This window comes from Aegilops tauschii, chromosome 2 (genome assembly GCF_002575655.3).
Source record: "Aegilops tauschii subsp. strangulata cultivar AL8/78 chromosome 2, Aet v6.0, whole genome shotgun sequence".
In the NCBI taxonomy this organism is placed as follows: Eukaryota; Viridiplantae; Streptophyta; class Magnoliopsida; order Poales; family Poaceae; genus Aegilops; species Aegilops tauschii.
The window spans coordinates 64,834,458-64,847,353 of NC_053036.3; the positions used below are offsets into that span (position 1 = coordinate 64,834,458).

The 12,896-nt window shown below is 43.0% G+C and overlaps 1 protein-coding gene across 1 annotated transcript; it reads left to right on the forward strand.

Annotated features, from left to right (window-relative positions):
* Window positions 1–2,924: 2,924 nt before the first annotated feature.
* LOC109765701 (CBL-interacting protein kinase 2) lies at window positions 2,925–5,998 on the forward strand. Its single transcript, XM_020324484.4, has 2 exons — window positions 2,925–3,323; window positions 4,098–5,998. Exon 2 carries the CDS (start codon window positions 4,427–4,429, stop codon window positions 5,789–5,791), a length of 1,365 nt encoding a protein of 454 aa, XP_020180073.1. The 5' UTR covers window positions 2,925–3,323; window positions 4,098–4,426; the 3' UTR covers window positions 5,792–5,998.
* The last annotated feature ends 6,898 nt before the right edge of the window (window positions 5,999–12,896 follow it).

Below are 12,896 nucleotides of genomic sequence, written 5' to 3' on the forward strand. Positions count from 1 at the left end.
CTAGGAGCAAAATAACACTTCTGTGTTTTCCTAAAATATCACTCGACGTATATTATTATTATTATTATTATTATTTATTATTATACAAAGAGTTGCACACTGGGTGTTTCGCAAGTGACTCTGAGCTCGTGACGTCTCAACACATCTGCATCTCTAGTTTCAAAAAAGAAAAAAACGCATCTCCCTCTTTTCTTCCTTCCTTGAAGACGCCTCGCATCTGCGTCTGCATCGTCCGTAGCCTCTAATAATGCATGATCAACAGCTAGCTAGCTCGTCCTTAGTAGCCGTCAGTCGTCACGGCTTTGGCAACCGATCTGGACGAGCGAAGCGTACAAGAAATGAATAGAACGAGAGCCCCACGATTAGACCATGTCATCAGTGATGGTTAAGCTACTCCATACTTTGGTTAGTACGCCGACGCCAACACCCTCGCGTGCTAGTGCCGGTACGCGTACCTACAGGCCACCTCAAACTCCCTACCGGTTGGCACGCGAGTTCTTCACGGGGCGATGTGTAAGCTTTGTTTTCGGACGCGGATGGGAGTGAAGATATCTATGCCATGCTTGGATAGCCAACAAAATCTACCCTGTCAAATTTTAGGCCATGATCAAAACATTGTTGTTGTCCAGATTACTGCTAACTTTCTTCGGCATGTTAGGGCATCACCAAAAATCCGCAAACCGGAAGCAAACCAGTGGGACTTTGCGGGAGTCCGGATGTCCACACAATGAACCAAAAGCCACCATGTACCCTTCTTCCTCTTCGTTCGGATGGCGGAACCCGCTGTGAAAGATAATTAAGTTGGCGGAAGGCTGGCATCTTAAAGGTGATTAGCATTTGTGCATTTGGCGGAAGCGTTGAAAATGACCAAAGGCATTTGGCCAAAGGTGTACTGGAAGGTGATTAGCACTTGGACCCTTTGGTGCAAGGTGTACTAGGAGATGATTAGCATTTGACGGAAGCTATGAAAATGGTACTACACATTTGGCGAAAGGTGTACTTGATTAGCATTTGGCACGGTGTATAGCATTTGGTGAAAGGCTAGCATATGCTGTAAAATGACCATCACTCCACCCAAACACTACACTTGTCTTTGATATTAAAAAATAATAATAAAGGTAGACCTTTGAGGCATAGCGTTAGATGGCCGACCCCGTATACCATGTCCGTTTTCGACGTCAACTTTGAAGATGCCCTCAATGCTTCTTTAGCCCCTCACTAGTTCAGTGAAATCATGGAAACGCAACACCTCAAAATTTTGGTAGGGCAAACTTGGCCACAAAAACAGAACGCACCCTGGTGTATACATGAGTCATGCTTTCAGGACAACATGTGGCACATATAGAAGATTGTCCAATTTTTCTTTTAAAGTGTGGATTGCCGCAAAATACATAGTATGTTACGAAAACCTCTTTCCCATAGTCGATGACAAACCGAAAAAAGAAAAGCTATTCGAGTGGAAAAGAGAATGCTTCTCTGAAAGTCCACTTCACCGAAAATGTAGGTTTCTAATAATGAGGCTTGTAGTTGGGGGTAGCACCGACTGGACTGGAGGACAGGTGTAGGAAGCGATGAAGAACGTACCGTACTACATCATCACCACATTGCCTGGCCGGGCCGCCGGAGTGCACGCATATTCTATGTCTCATTGGTTCTCCAAAAAGCGATCTGCTCCGCTCTAGCCTAGCCTAGCCGTCCGTCCCGGCCGGGGATGATTTGCCAATTTTCTAGCCTCCATAATTCGTGCTAAAATACTATCAGCAGCATCGACCACTCTGTGTGCCAAAGATATCGTAAAATAAGCATAGCATCATTGCTCTTGCCCCCGTCTGTTGGAAGGAGTCGCCCTGAGACGGATCGAGCAACAACACATGCATGCATATCGTCGCATATATGCCTCCGGTCTCTGGACGCCATGCATGGGCTGCAAGGCTCCAAGCGAGCCACCGGAATAATAATGCCACTATTCTAAGCAAAACACATCGCCTTTACGGGCGTGGGAGGGGATTGGACGTCCCATTTTCCACTGATTGTGTACGTTTGTTGGCCCCGACCGTGACGCTTTCTCGTGCCTAACTTAGCCGGGACGATGGGAGGTGGGCTTTTACGGCCGGGCACGAGGAGGCGCCGTGTTTTGCTTTGGCCTCTTCCTCCTCCCTCTCGCTTTCCTTCCCTCCCTCCCTCCTGCGCGCACCGCTAGCTGATGCGAATCGCTGATACGAAGCGCTGGGCGGTCGGCACATGGCTGGCTGGCTACGCGGGCGGACCGATTCGTGCGTGCTTCGATAATCTCTCCCACGTGCTGCGTAGACCTCAGTGGCGAAATTTCCTTTGGAGATTACTAAGGCGCGACGGGCCGTACGACCCCATGTTAGCCATGGCATCATCGTGACCTCAGGCATGCCGATCGGACGGCGTAGGGCCGCGTTGCGCCGTAGCGTCTTTATTTATTTATTACTCTTCTTGCGGGCAAATCTGGCGCTAGTAAATACTTTGGATTTCGCCACTCAACAGTACTATTACTATTATTCCCCTAAGGAAAAACAGTAGTATTATTCCCCGATGTTTCGATTTCGAAGCTGGCACATTGCCATCTAGCACGATCGGGCCAGCTAGAGCTTTGCTACAAAATCCGCAAGAAATTACAGCCGCGGGTCAAGAAGATCCTTGGCTGCGACCCTACAATTATGGAGTAGCATCACGCACGTAAAACAAGGGCCAGGCACGGGATCCACACGTACACATACGAAACCCGGTTCGTTGGCCGAACGGACGGCGGAGGAGGGCCGTGGGAGGGTGCAGCGGGCCGATCTAATTTGGTCCGTCCGTCCGTCGCAGCAGCGGACAGGCCAGCGCATTATTGGCGGGCCCCGCGGGGACGTAATTTTACCGGCCCACAGCGGCGGGCGGTGGGTGGGCGGTTTGCGGGGCAGGAATATCTCTCCCTCTCGGCGAGAACGGATCCATCCATCCCTCCCTAGCGGGCGGGGGGTTGGCCGCCGCGGCGCGTATAAAACGGAGCCGCCTCTCAAGCTGAACCTTTCGCCGCACAACACTCTCCCTCGCACCACACCAGACTCTAGAAAAAGGAAGAAACAAACTCAACCTCCCACCCCCAAGAGAAGAGCCGCAAATCTGCCACCACTCCGCCGTCTCCCAGCCCCGCCGCCCACGCATCCGCCTCCTCCCTCCTCCCTCCCCTAGACCTACCCCGCCGCCCTCCTCGCGAGCGCTGCCGGTTCTTCGCGGAGGAAGGGAAGGGATCTAGCCACCTCCGGGGCTGCTGCTGCGGTTCCGTTCGCGTCGCCAGCCGCCGGGATCTGGTACGGACTCGCCCACGCCTCCCTGCTTCTGTCTTCGGTTCCAGTGCAGTCCGTATGTTTGGTAGTGATTCGTCGTCTGCGACCTGTGTGCGCGAGGCATGTCATCTAGCGGGCCGAAACATGTCATCTAGGCTCTAGGGGGCTCGTCGATTTGGTGCGTCTGCGGTCTCTGAAACACCTGTTTTTTCCTAGAGTTGGCAGTAGATTTCTATGTGCAGAGCGGAGATAGTCCTTCTCCTTCTCCTGTTGTTCGTTCGTGCCGGTTGCCTCGTTTAGCTCCTTGGTCAGACGCGCGTTTCCGGGCCTTGTCTCCTCTGTTTTGGCAGTGAGAAAGTTTTGGCGTGATAGGTTGGTTATGCGCGGAGATAAACAGATCCATCAGCTAGGTGCCATAGAAAGTTGGACAACCGCATCTGGTTGATTGCAGTTTACACCACTCTTAATAATCCGGCTGAGAGACGCATCTGGTTGGAGTTTAGACGCCTCTCAATCGGGCTAAGGGACGCATCTGATGGCAGTTTAGACCCCTCTTAATCCGGCTAAGGGATGCAAGTTAGCTTTTCGTTCGTTTCCGACTTTCTATGGTATGATATGCTTGTGGTCCTGTATGCGGAAGAGATTTATTTTCCCATCTTCTGCATATAGAACAATCTTCTAATTTCGGGATTTTTCCCTTCTTCTGCATATAGAAGAATCTTCTAGTTTCGGAATGATTTGTCTCCACTACAGATTGCTCCATGGCTAACGTTATGCCTTTACTTTCTTGATTGACAGTACCTGGATTTCCACAAGGAGGAACCATCTTAGGGAATGCAGAGAGATGTGTTTGCATGCTAGAGAGCTACCTTGCGAGGGAATCGGCAGGGTAGCCGCCCCTGTTCCTGCTTTGATTGACCTTGATGACACCGCTTCACAGCAGCACACAACACACCTCTTCTTCCATGTGCTTCTGCACAATGGGGTTCGACGTGGCATCTCAACCATCATCTTAGATTACCACCTCGGAGGGGACGGTTGAGGCTATCTAGCGCCCGCAGGCTCCCTTGCAAGGTTCGGGTTCGCTGCTGCTGTTCTGTGTGCGTAGCATACATCTGCCTGCCGTCATGGGAGAGCAGAAGGGGAATATTCTGATGGGGAAGTACGAGATGGGGAAGATGCTCGGGCAGGGGACCTTTGCCAAGGTCTACCATGCCCGCAACATCGAGACCTCGCAGAGCGTTGCCATCAAGGTGACCGACAAGGAGAAGGTTCTGAAGGGCGGGCTCACGGATCAGATCAAGCGCGAGATCTCTGTGATGAAGCTGGTGAAGCACCCAAACATTGTTCAGATGTATGAGGTCATGGCGACCAAAACAAAGATTTACTTTGTGTTGGAGCATGTGAAGGGTGGTGAGCTGTTTAACAAGGTTCAGAGAGGAAGGCTCAAGGAAGATGCTGCAAGGAAGTACTTCCAGCAGCTGATCTGCGCGGTTGACTTTTGTCACAGCAGGGGCGTCTATCACCGTGATTTGAAGCCTGAGAACCTTCTTCTTGATGAGAACAGCAACCTGAAAGTTTCAGATTTCGGTCTCAGTACCATTTCTGAATGCAGAAGGCTTGACGGGTTGCTCCACACATCCTGTGGTACGCCTGCTTATGTTGCTCCTGAAGTAATCAATAGGAAAGGCTATGACGGCGCCAAGGCTGACATCTGGTCATGCGGGGTGATCCTCTTTGTGCTTTTGGCTGGGTATCTCCCTTTCCAAGATAAGAATCTGATGAATATGTATAAGAAGATTGGGAAAGCAGAGTTCAAATGCCCGAGTTGGTTCTCTTCAGACATTCGAAGGCTTCTGCTAAGGATTCTTGATCCTAACCCCAGCACAAGGATCTCGATTGAGAGAATCATGGAACATCCTTGGTTCAGGAAGGGTCTAGATGCAAAGCTGCTCAGATACAATTTACAAGCAAAAGATGCCGTTCCTGCTGCTGACATGACTGCGACTTCTGATTCCTTGAGCTGCAGCAACTCAGCAACAGAGGGCAAGGAACAAGAAGCAAAAAAGCTCTCCAACTTGAATGCTTTTGATATAATCTCCCTCTCAACCGGACTCGACCTCTCCGGTATGTTTGAGGACAATGACAAGAAGAGGGAGTCCAAGTTCACATCCACCAACTCGGCTTCGACGATCGTGTCAAAGATCGAGGACATCGCAAAGTGCATGCGACTGAAGCTCGTCAAGAAAGATGGTGGCATGATGAGGATGGAAAGCTTCAAGCCTGGAAGGAAAGGTGTGATGTCCATTGATGCTGAGATATTCGAGGTCACCCCTGACTTCCATCTCGTGGAGTTGAAGAAGACAAACGGTGATACTATCGAGTACCAGAAGGTCTTGAACCAGGAGATGAGGCCAGCGCTCAAGGACATAGTCTGGGCGTGGCAAGGCGAGCAGCAGCCGCAGCCGCAGCCACAGCAGCAACCATGTTAAGAAGAACTGTGCCAGGTGCAACATTTTGCAACTCGAGGCAATCAATTACCAGGCGTCCGTGTGTTTCTGTAATTTTTATTATCCATGTTTGCTATTCGTTTGCATTCCCCTAGTGATGTCTGTGTAAACTTCAGTTATCATCTTTTGATGAAGATTTATTTAAAAGCATGGTGTCTTCAGAACAGATGCCAAGTCTTTGTTCAAAAAGTCTTTCCAAGGACAGTGCGTTTGTGTACGGGAGGTGTTCTTTTGCTCAAGAATTGATCTCGGCCTTGTTACTGTTTAACTTTGACATGCGTCATGATTAGATCCACCATTCTTGTGATCTGAGAACTCTAGAGGGTGACATATTAAAATCTTCTTTGGTGGGTAGCTAACGGACTTTACCTAAAGGCCGAAGAGATATGGTTTTGTAGACAGCATGATATGGGCCAGAGACAAATTGAAAGATTTGTTCTATGTAGCCACTTGCAAAGGGTAGGAAGCAGTAGCATTATTTTACAGCTATGAAGATACAACTAGTGATTGAAAACTTTGTAGTCCAAAATTCCAGATACCCTCTTGCTCCACAGATACAAAGAGGAAAACTTAAAGCAGTAGTTTCCACGCTGTGCCAGGTGCAACATTTTGCAATTTGAGAACTGTTGCAGGTGGCATTATTTTACAGCTACAAAAGCTAGCAAGATGTTGAATAAGATTCAGACTACAGGCTGGTACAGATTGCTTACTGCGCAGAAGCACCTGAGGCAAAGATTCGGGAATCGCTGTAGACTGTAGTTGTTTGATTGTTTCCTCCATTTGTAGTCCAAAATTCAGTCCACCTAACTGAATGATTGATTTGTAGACGATTTACAGCCATGAAGATACTACTACTGATTAAGAACAGCACTGTGCCGATCGCTGCGCAGAAGCACCTGAGGCGAGATTCGGGCATATTCCTGTAGTTGTTTCCTCCCTCGTGGGTTTGGAGAAATAGAAAAGAAAAGGCAGAAAACCCTCTTGCTTCACGGTTACAATCTTTATCAAGGAGAAATAGAGTTCCAGATGCCCTCTTGCTTCACAGATACAAAGAGGAAAACTTAAAGCAGTACTCCCTCTGTAAAGTTAAAGTGGGAGTAGTTTCCACGCTGTGCCAGGTGCAACATTTTGCAGTTTGAGAACTGTTGCAGGTGGCATTATTTTACAGCTACAAAAGCCAGCAAGATGCTGAATAAGATTCCAGACTAAAGGCTGGTGCAGATTACTGCGTAGAAGCACCTGAGCCAAAGATCCGGGAATTGCTGTAGACTGTAGTAGTTGTTTCCTGCATTTGTAGTCCAAAGTTCAGTCCACCTAACTGAATGATTGAATTGACCGGTAGGTGTGATGTGAGTGATGAACCTGAAGTTTTGAGATTCAATTTTTTGCTTGTTATCCTCTAGCAATTTGGTAGAGAGATAAACTCGTCAAGTTTAATCTCCAGAGAGTTCAGGTATTATGTGGCCAGCTCTGTTTTATGTAAAACAGCGATGAAAAAAGGATAATCTATGAAGTACAGTTTGACCTCTTACTTCAAAGTTAGAACAAGAAAAGTGATTGCAACTTGTACAAACATGTGTAAGAAAGTCTTCCACATGCAGACAGACTTCCTTGACACATGGACGAACAATTTTGTGTAGCGTCAAAAACTCTTTTGCCTGATTCTTTCACCTCTTGCTAACAATCAAACCACCATGGTCTGCCTGTTGTTTTCGCCATGGGTGAGCGGTGCACCACCTCCAAACCCAACCAACGACAAGATCTATCTCTCCAGAACATTCTCTACTAGGCTGAACCGACGGGTGCGATGCAATACAGAGAGGGCTGGCTGATTAGCACAAGTTGGAGATGCAGACAAAGGCTCCGCTGTGGAGATGAGGCCATAATCATAATGGCGCTACCAATTGCATTTGCATCGCCAGCGGTTCAGGAAGGCACTTGCGGGTTCTGGCGTTGGGGCAGGGCAGCAATAATTGCTGTATGTTTTCAGTTGCTTTCAGGTTTCGGCCCAGGCAGATGCAGATGGAGGGGTCGCCCATGGCCGTGGGTGGTGGCGGTGCAATGCAAACCCCAGGAGTCTGGATGATGGGGGCTGAGGAGGAGGACGATGGGTGGTTTATTGGCTTGGTTGCGCGGCCCCCACCGTGAGGGGATGGGAGAGTATTGGTGTTGCAAGCTACGGTGGTCATTGGGCGAAAGGTAGTTGTCAGGTTAGGCTTGGACCAGAGCAGCAGCAGCTTCATTAGCGATGGATGAAGCAGCTATTTTCTGGAAATACCTATATCTCGCTTTTGCTTATAGCTTTTTTTAGGTGTAAAGCCAATTTTATTTATCAAAAATCATAAAGTGTGGGATACAATTCAGTTCATGTGGTTGTCTGTGTGACGCCTCTGACCAGACCTAGGGAGAGTGAATGATTGGCTAACCTATGTACATCATAATTAACAGCACCACCTTGGAAAGAGAAATTACATTGAAACAAAACTGCTCATGGACTATGGACCCATTCTTTACTCTACCACCTCGAGTAATATTTGCTATAGTTTGTTTGGAGTACGAGACGACAACCAAATTCTGCAAGTTAAGATCTTCTGCCATGGCTAGAGCCTCTCTGCAGGCTACGGCCTCCAATATCGCTAGATCATCGAGACCCGCGATCACTAGGGTCGTACTCTCAAGGTAGTTTCCTTGACTATCACGGCAAACCACTGCCGCCGATGGAAAATCCTATTCGCCACTCGCTGCGGCAAACTGTCGAGCAATCGCACAGGGGCAGCGTAGCGAGCGACAGAAATGGGCCGGCCCACATATAATGCATCCAAACCGGTTTTGGGAACCTTCCAGAAGGTTCCCTGAACCGTTTTTTTTTCCTGTATCATTTTTTTCTGGTTCTTTTTTGGCTTTCTATTGTTTTTTATTTCTCTTTTTTTCCGTTTCCGTTTCTTTTTCATTTTTTCGTTTTTTGTTTCTTGTTTCACTTTCTTTTTCAAGTTTATTTTTCTGTTTCAGAATATGTTTGTAGTTTTACAAAATGTTTATGATTTTCTTTTTTATTTCCTTTTCTTTTCTTCTCTTCCTTTAAAAAAACAAAAATTTAAATTTTGTTTGTGTTTCCAAAAAATGTTCTCAAAATTCAAAATTTGTTCTCGTTACACAAAAAAGTACAAAACTTCTGAAATTCAGAAAATGTACTGAATTTCAATTAGTTTGTTCACATATTCAAAAAATGTTCGCGCTTCCAAATTTGTTCGGGATTTTTCAATATTTCTCTCCGTTTCAAAATATGTTTTCAAGATTCAAAAAATGTTCGTGCTTTAAAAAATTGTTCGGACTTCCAAATTTGTTCGGAATTTTTCAAAATTTCTCTCCGTTTCAAAATATGTTCTCAAGATTCAAAAAATGTTCGTGCTTTAAAAAATTGTTCACGCTTCTAAATTTGTTCAGAATTTTTTAAAATTGTTCACCGTTTCAAAATTTGTTCTCAAGATTCAAAAAATGTTTGCGAATTGAAGAAAAGTTCCAGCTTTCCAAATTTGTTCACAAATTCAATAATAGTTCATGTTTTTCAAAAAAATTCACAAATTCAAAAAATGTTCTGGAAGTTTTAAAAATATAAACATTTTTATTTTTTGTTCAAAATTCAAGAAATGTTCCCCTTTTACAAAAAATTTCACATCATCAAAATGTTCATGTTTAACAAAATTTGTACGAAAATTCGGAAAATGTTTTTATTTTGAAGAAGATATACATAATTTTGAAAAATTCAGTTGTAGGAGGTCGTCGGTTCGACCCAATAAATTGTCTGTAGTCTTTAACTGTCGCGCTGCTAATTGCACATGAGAATGTCTACATCGCAGTGGTTTGCATGGCAGGCCAATTAGTGCGAAGTCGTGTGTTCAAGTTACAGCGCTAGCGCTAATTTCTTTTTTGCGATTTTTCATCTCGGGAACGTTCCGCCGCGTGCCAGTGTAAATGGGCCGGCCCACGCTAGCTGCTCCTGTGCGAAGCGCCGGCATTTCGCCGCAGCGAGCGGCCTATAGGTGCTCCCGGCAGCGAGCGGCCGATCCCCTCTACCAGCACGCACCTGCGTCAACGTGGATCTTGGAAAGCCCACAGGTATAGGCTGGCCCATTAACGCGTTTTCTCGTTCTGAAGTTAAAGAGTCCGCAGGTATAGGCCGCCGCATTAACGTGTTTTCTCATTCGGGCACTTGTTCGGTTCGCTTGTTATATGGATTGTTTTTTTCTTTCATGTACAATGGTTGCACTGGTCCAGTTGTTTCTTCGTTCTCTTTTCTTTGGTTTCTTTTGTTCTTTTACCGGTTTTCTTTTGTTTCTTTTCCTTGTTATAAGCTTGGTTTTTTTTTCCACTGCTTTTCTTCCTTCTATTTCTTTCTTCGTTATACATAGTTTTCTTGTTTCTTTCTTTGTTTTATTTTGTTTTCCTCGCTTTTTCTTTTTTGTTTCTTTGTCGATTTTATTGTTTGTTCAACACATTATAACTTCTTCCAGGACACATTCATCATTTTTTGTATACATCAGAAACATTTTTATATACACATTAAACATTTTTGAAATAAAAGATTAACCATTTTTTAACTTACATTTTTATGTCTACTTTTTTCCATACACATTGTACATTTTTCTCATATATCTAAATTTTTTTATAATACATGTATAACATTTTTTAAAGTCTTTGTTGCTGATGTATAACATCTTTTTAATATATGATTAACATTTTTCAATGCATTGCCAATATTTTTCTAATTTTGAATAAGACTTTTAAGTACAAGATTAACATTTTTAATACATGGAGAACAATTTTTCCATAGACATTTTTAACATTTTCAAATTTTCATTAATAATTTTCAAATAAGTTTTTATTTTAATACATGGTCAACATTTTTCCATACAAATATTTAACTTTTTGAATTTTTCACTCATTTTTCTCAAATACAAGATTAATATTTTTTAACACAAGGCCAACATTTTTTCTATATACGTTTAAAACCTTCAAATGCTTTATCAGTATTTTCAAAATACAATATTAACATTTTCTTAATACATGATCAACCTTTTTTATACATATTTGACATTTTTTAAATGCTTACTTAACATTTTTCAGATGCAAAATATTTTTTTAGTTATTGATTAACGTTTTCAAAATACATGATCAACTTTCTGCAGACACATTTGTTTTCTGTATACATGAGAAACACTTTTTGTATACACATTTAACAATTATGTTTGTTAACATATTTTTAAATGTTTGATGTAAAATATTTCTTGTAATATACTCCCTTCGTTCCTAAATATAAGTCTTTTTAGACATTTCAAATTGACTATAATATACGGATGTATATAGCCATATTTTAGAGTGTAGATTCATTTATTTTGCTCTGTATTTATTGACTTGTTGAAATCTCAAGAAATACTTTTATTTGGGAATAGAGGGTGTATTTATTTAGAATATTGGGCAGTATAAAAATTAAAAAAAGAAAGGAAAAAAGTAAACCAGTTTGTGGCCTCCCGAGCTTCTGGGCCAGCCCGTCTTACGTCTCCCTTCCGACGAGGCTTATGGGAAAGCTGGTATGGGCCTGCCCATCACGAGGGCAAAGCCGAATCGCTAGATGGCGCACACCTTCCTTGCATTAATTCAACGGTTGACCGGTGGACAGTTAACAAGTTGAACCTGTCAAACATTGACTTTAAAAATATACGCAAAAATTTGAAAATTCGCAAAAAAAAAAATTAAAAGAGGGAAAGGTTCACGAGTTCAAAAATTTCATGTATTGAAAATAATTCATCAAATTTAAAAAAAGTTCATCAAAATTTAAATAAAGTTCAATGAACTTTTTTTAAGTCACAAACTGGGAGAAAAAATCTTCGATTTTGAAAAAAACATTGATTCTCGAAAAAAAATCATGGATTTTGAAAAAAGTACACAATTTTTAAAAAATTCTCAACGATTTTAAGAAATATCACGAATTTTAAAAAATTATGCTTTTTCTAAAAATATGAAAAAGGAAAAAAGTAAAAAAAGGAAAAGGAAACCAAAAACGAAAAAAGAACCAAACAAAACCGCTCCAAGAAAAAAGAAAAAGAAAAAGAAAAGGCAAAGAAAGAAGGAAGAAAAACACCCGAAGAAAACAACGCGGCGGATGGTGTGCGCCCGTTTGCGAAACCTGAAGAAACATACACAGAAGGCACCGTTTAGGATTTGCCGAGGCTTCCCTCGGTCTCGCTAGAAGTGAGGTATAGCAGTGCTCCTGGGTGCCGTGTGCGTCCAGTAGCGATTGCTCAGCTGAACAATCCTCCCTCGCGGAGTGAGCTGGGCTGGTCCACGTATGCACATCCACTGTTTGTTCTTTTTTGGTCTGTGGGTGCTGCACGTTTTTTTCCTTTTCTTCCAGTTTTATATTTCAGGTTTTTTTCTTTCTTCTTTTCAGATTTGTTTTTTCTTATGCTTTTGTCTTATGGTCTTTGTTTCTGTTTACCTTTTTTCTTGCCTTTCTTATGTATTGTACAAAGGGTTCACTGCGTCTTACGAAAATATCCATCGTATATATAAGAAAATGTTCACTATATGTTAAGAAAATATTAAATATCATTCTAAAAACATGTTAATTGTGTATTTAAAAAAATTCAGCGTATATCACAAAAATATTCGCTGTATATTTGAAAACTGTTCAACATATATCACAATAATGTTCAATGTGTATTTAAAAATTGTCCAGAATATATATAAAAATGTTCAATTTATACTTAAAAATTGTTCATCGTATATAAAAAAATTAAATAGTGTCCAAGATTTCGATTTTTTTTACTTTTCAAAAATTGTTCATGTTTTAAAAGTTTTTGGAACTTAGATTTTTATATAACTAAAATTTATTAATAAAATTTTCTTAAACTTTTCACAAGTAATGTTGATTTTTTTAAGGACTTGCCGCTCAACTTTGAACTACAATCCTACTGCTTCGTTTTAGCAACTCTCGGTCGGCATGTTGTTTGGCTAGGAACGCTGTTCTCCATCACGAGGTCGGGAGTTCGATTCCATGCTTGTACTGTTATTTTTCATGACATGGTTT

What these genes read in the sequence shown, in the direction of transcription:
- LOC109765701 (XM_020324484.4), top strand. Translation starts at nt 4,427, where the DNA reads ATGGGAGAGCAGAAGGGGAATATTCTGATGGGGAAGTACGAGATGGGG.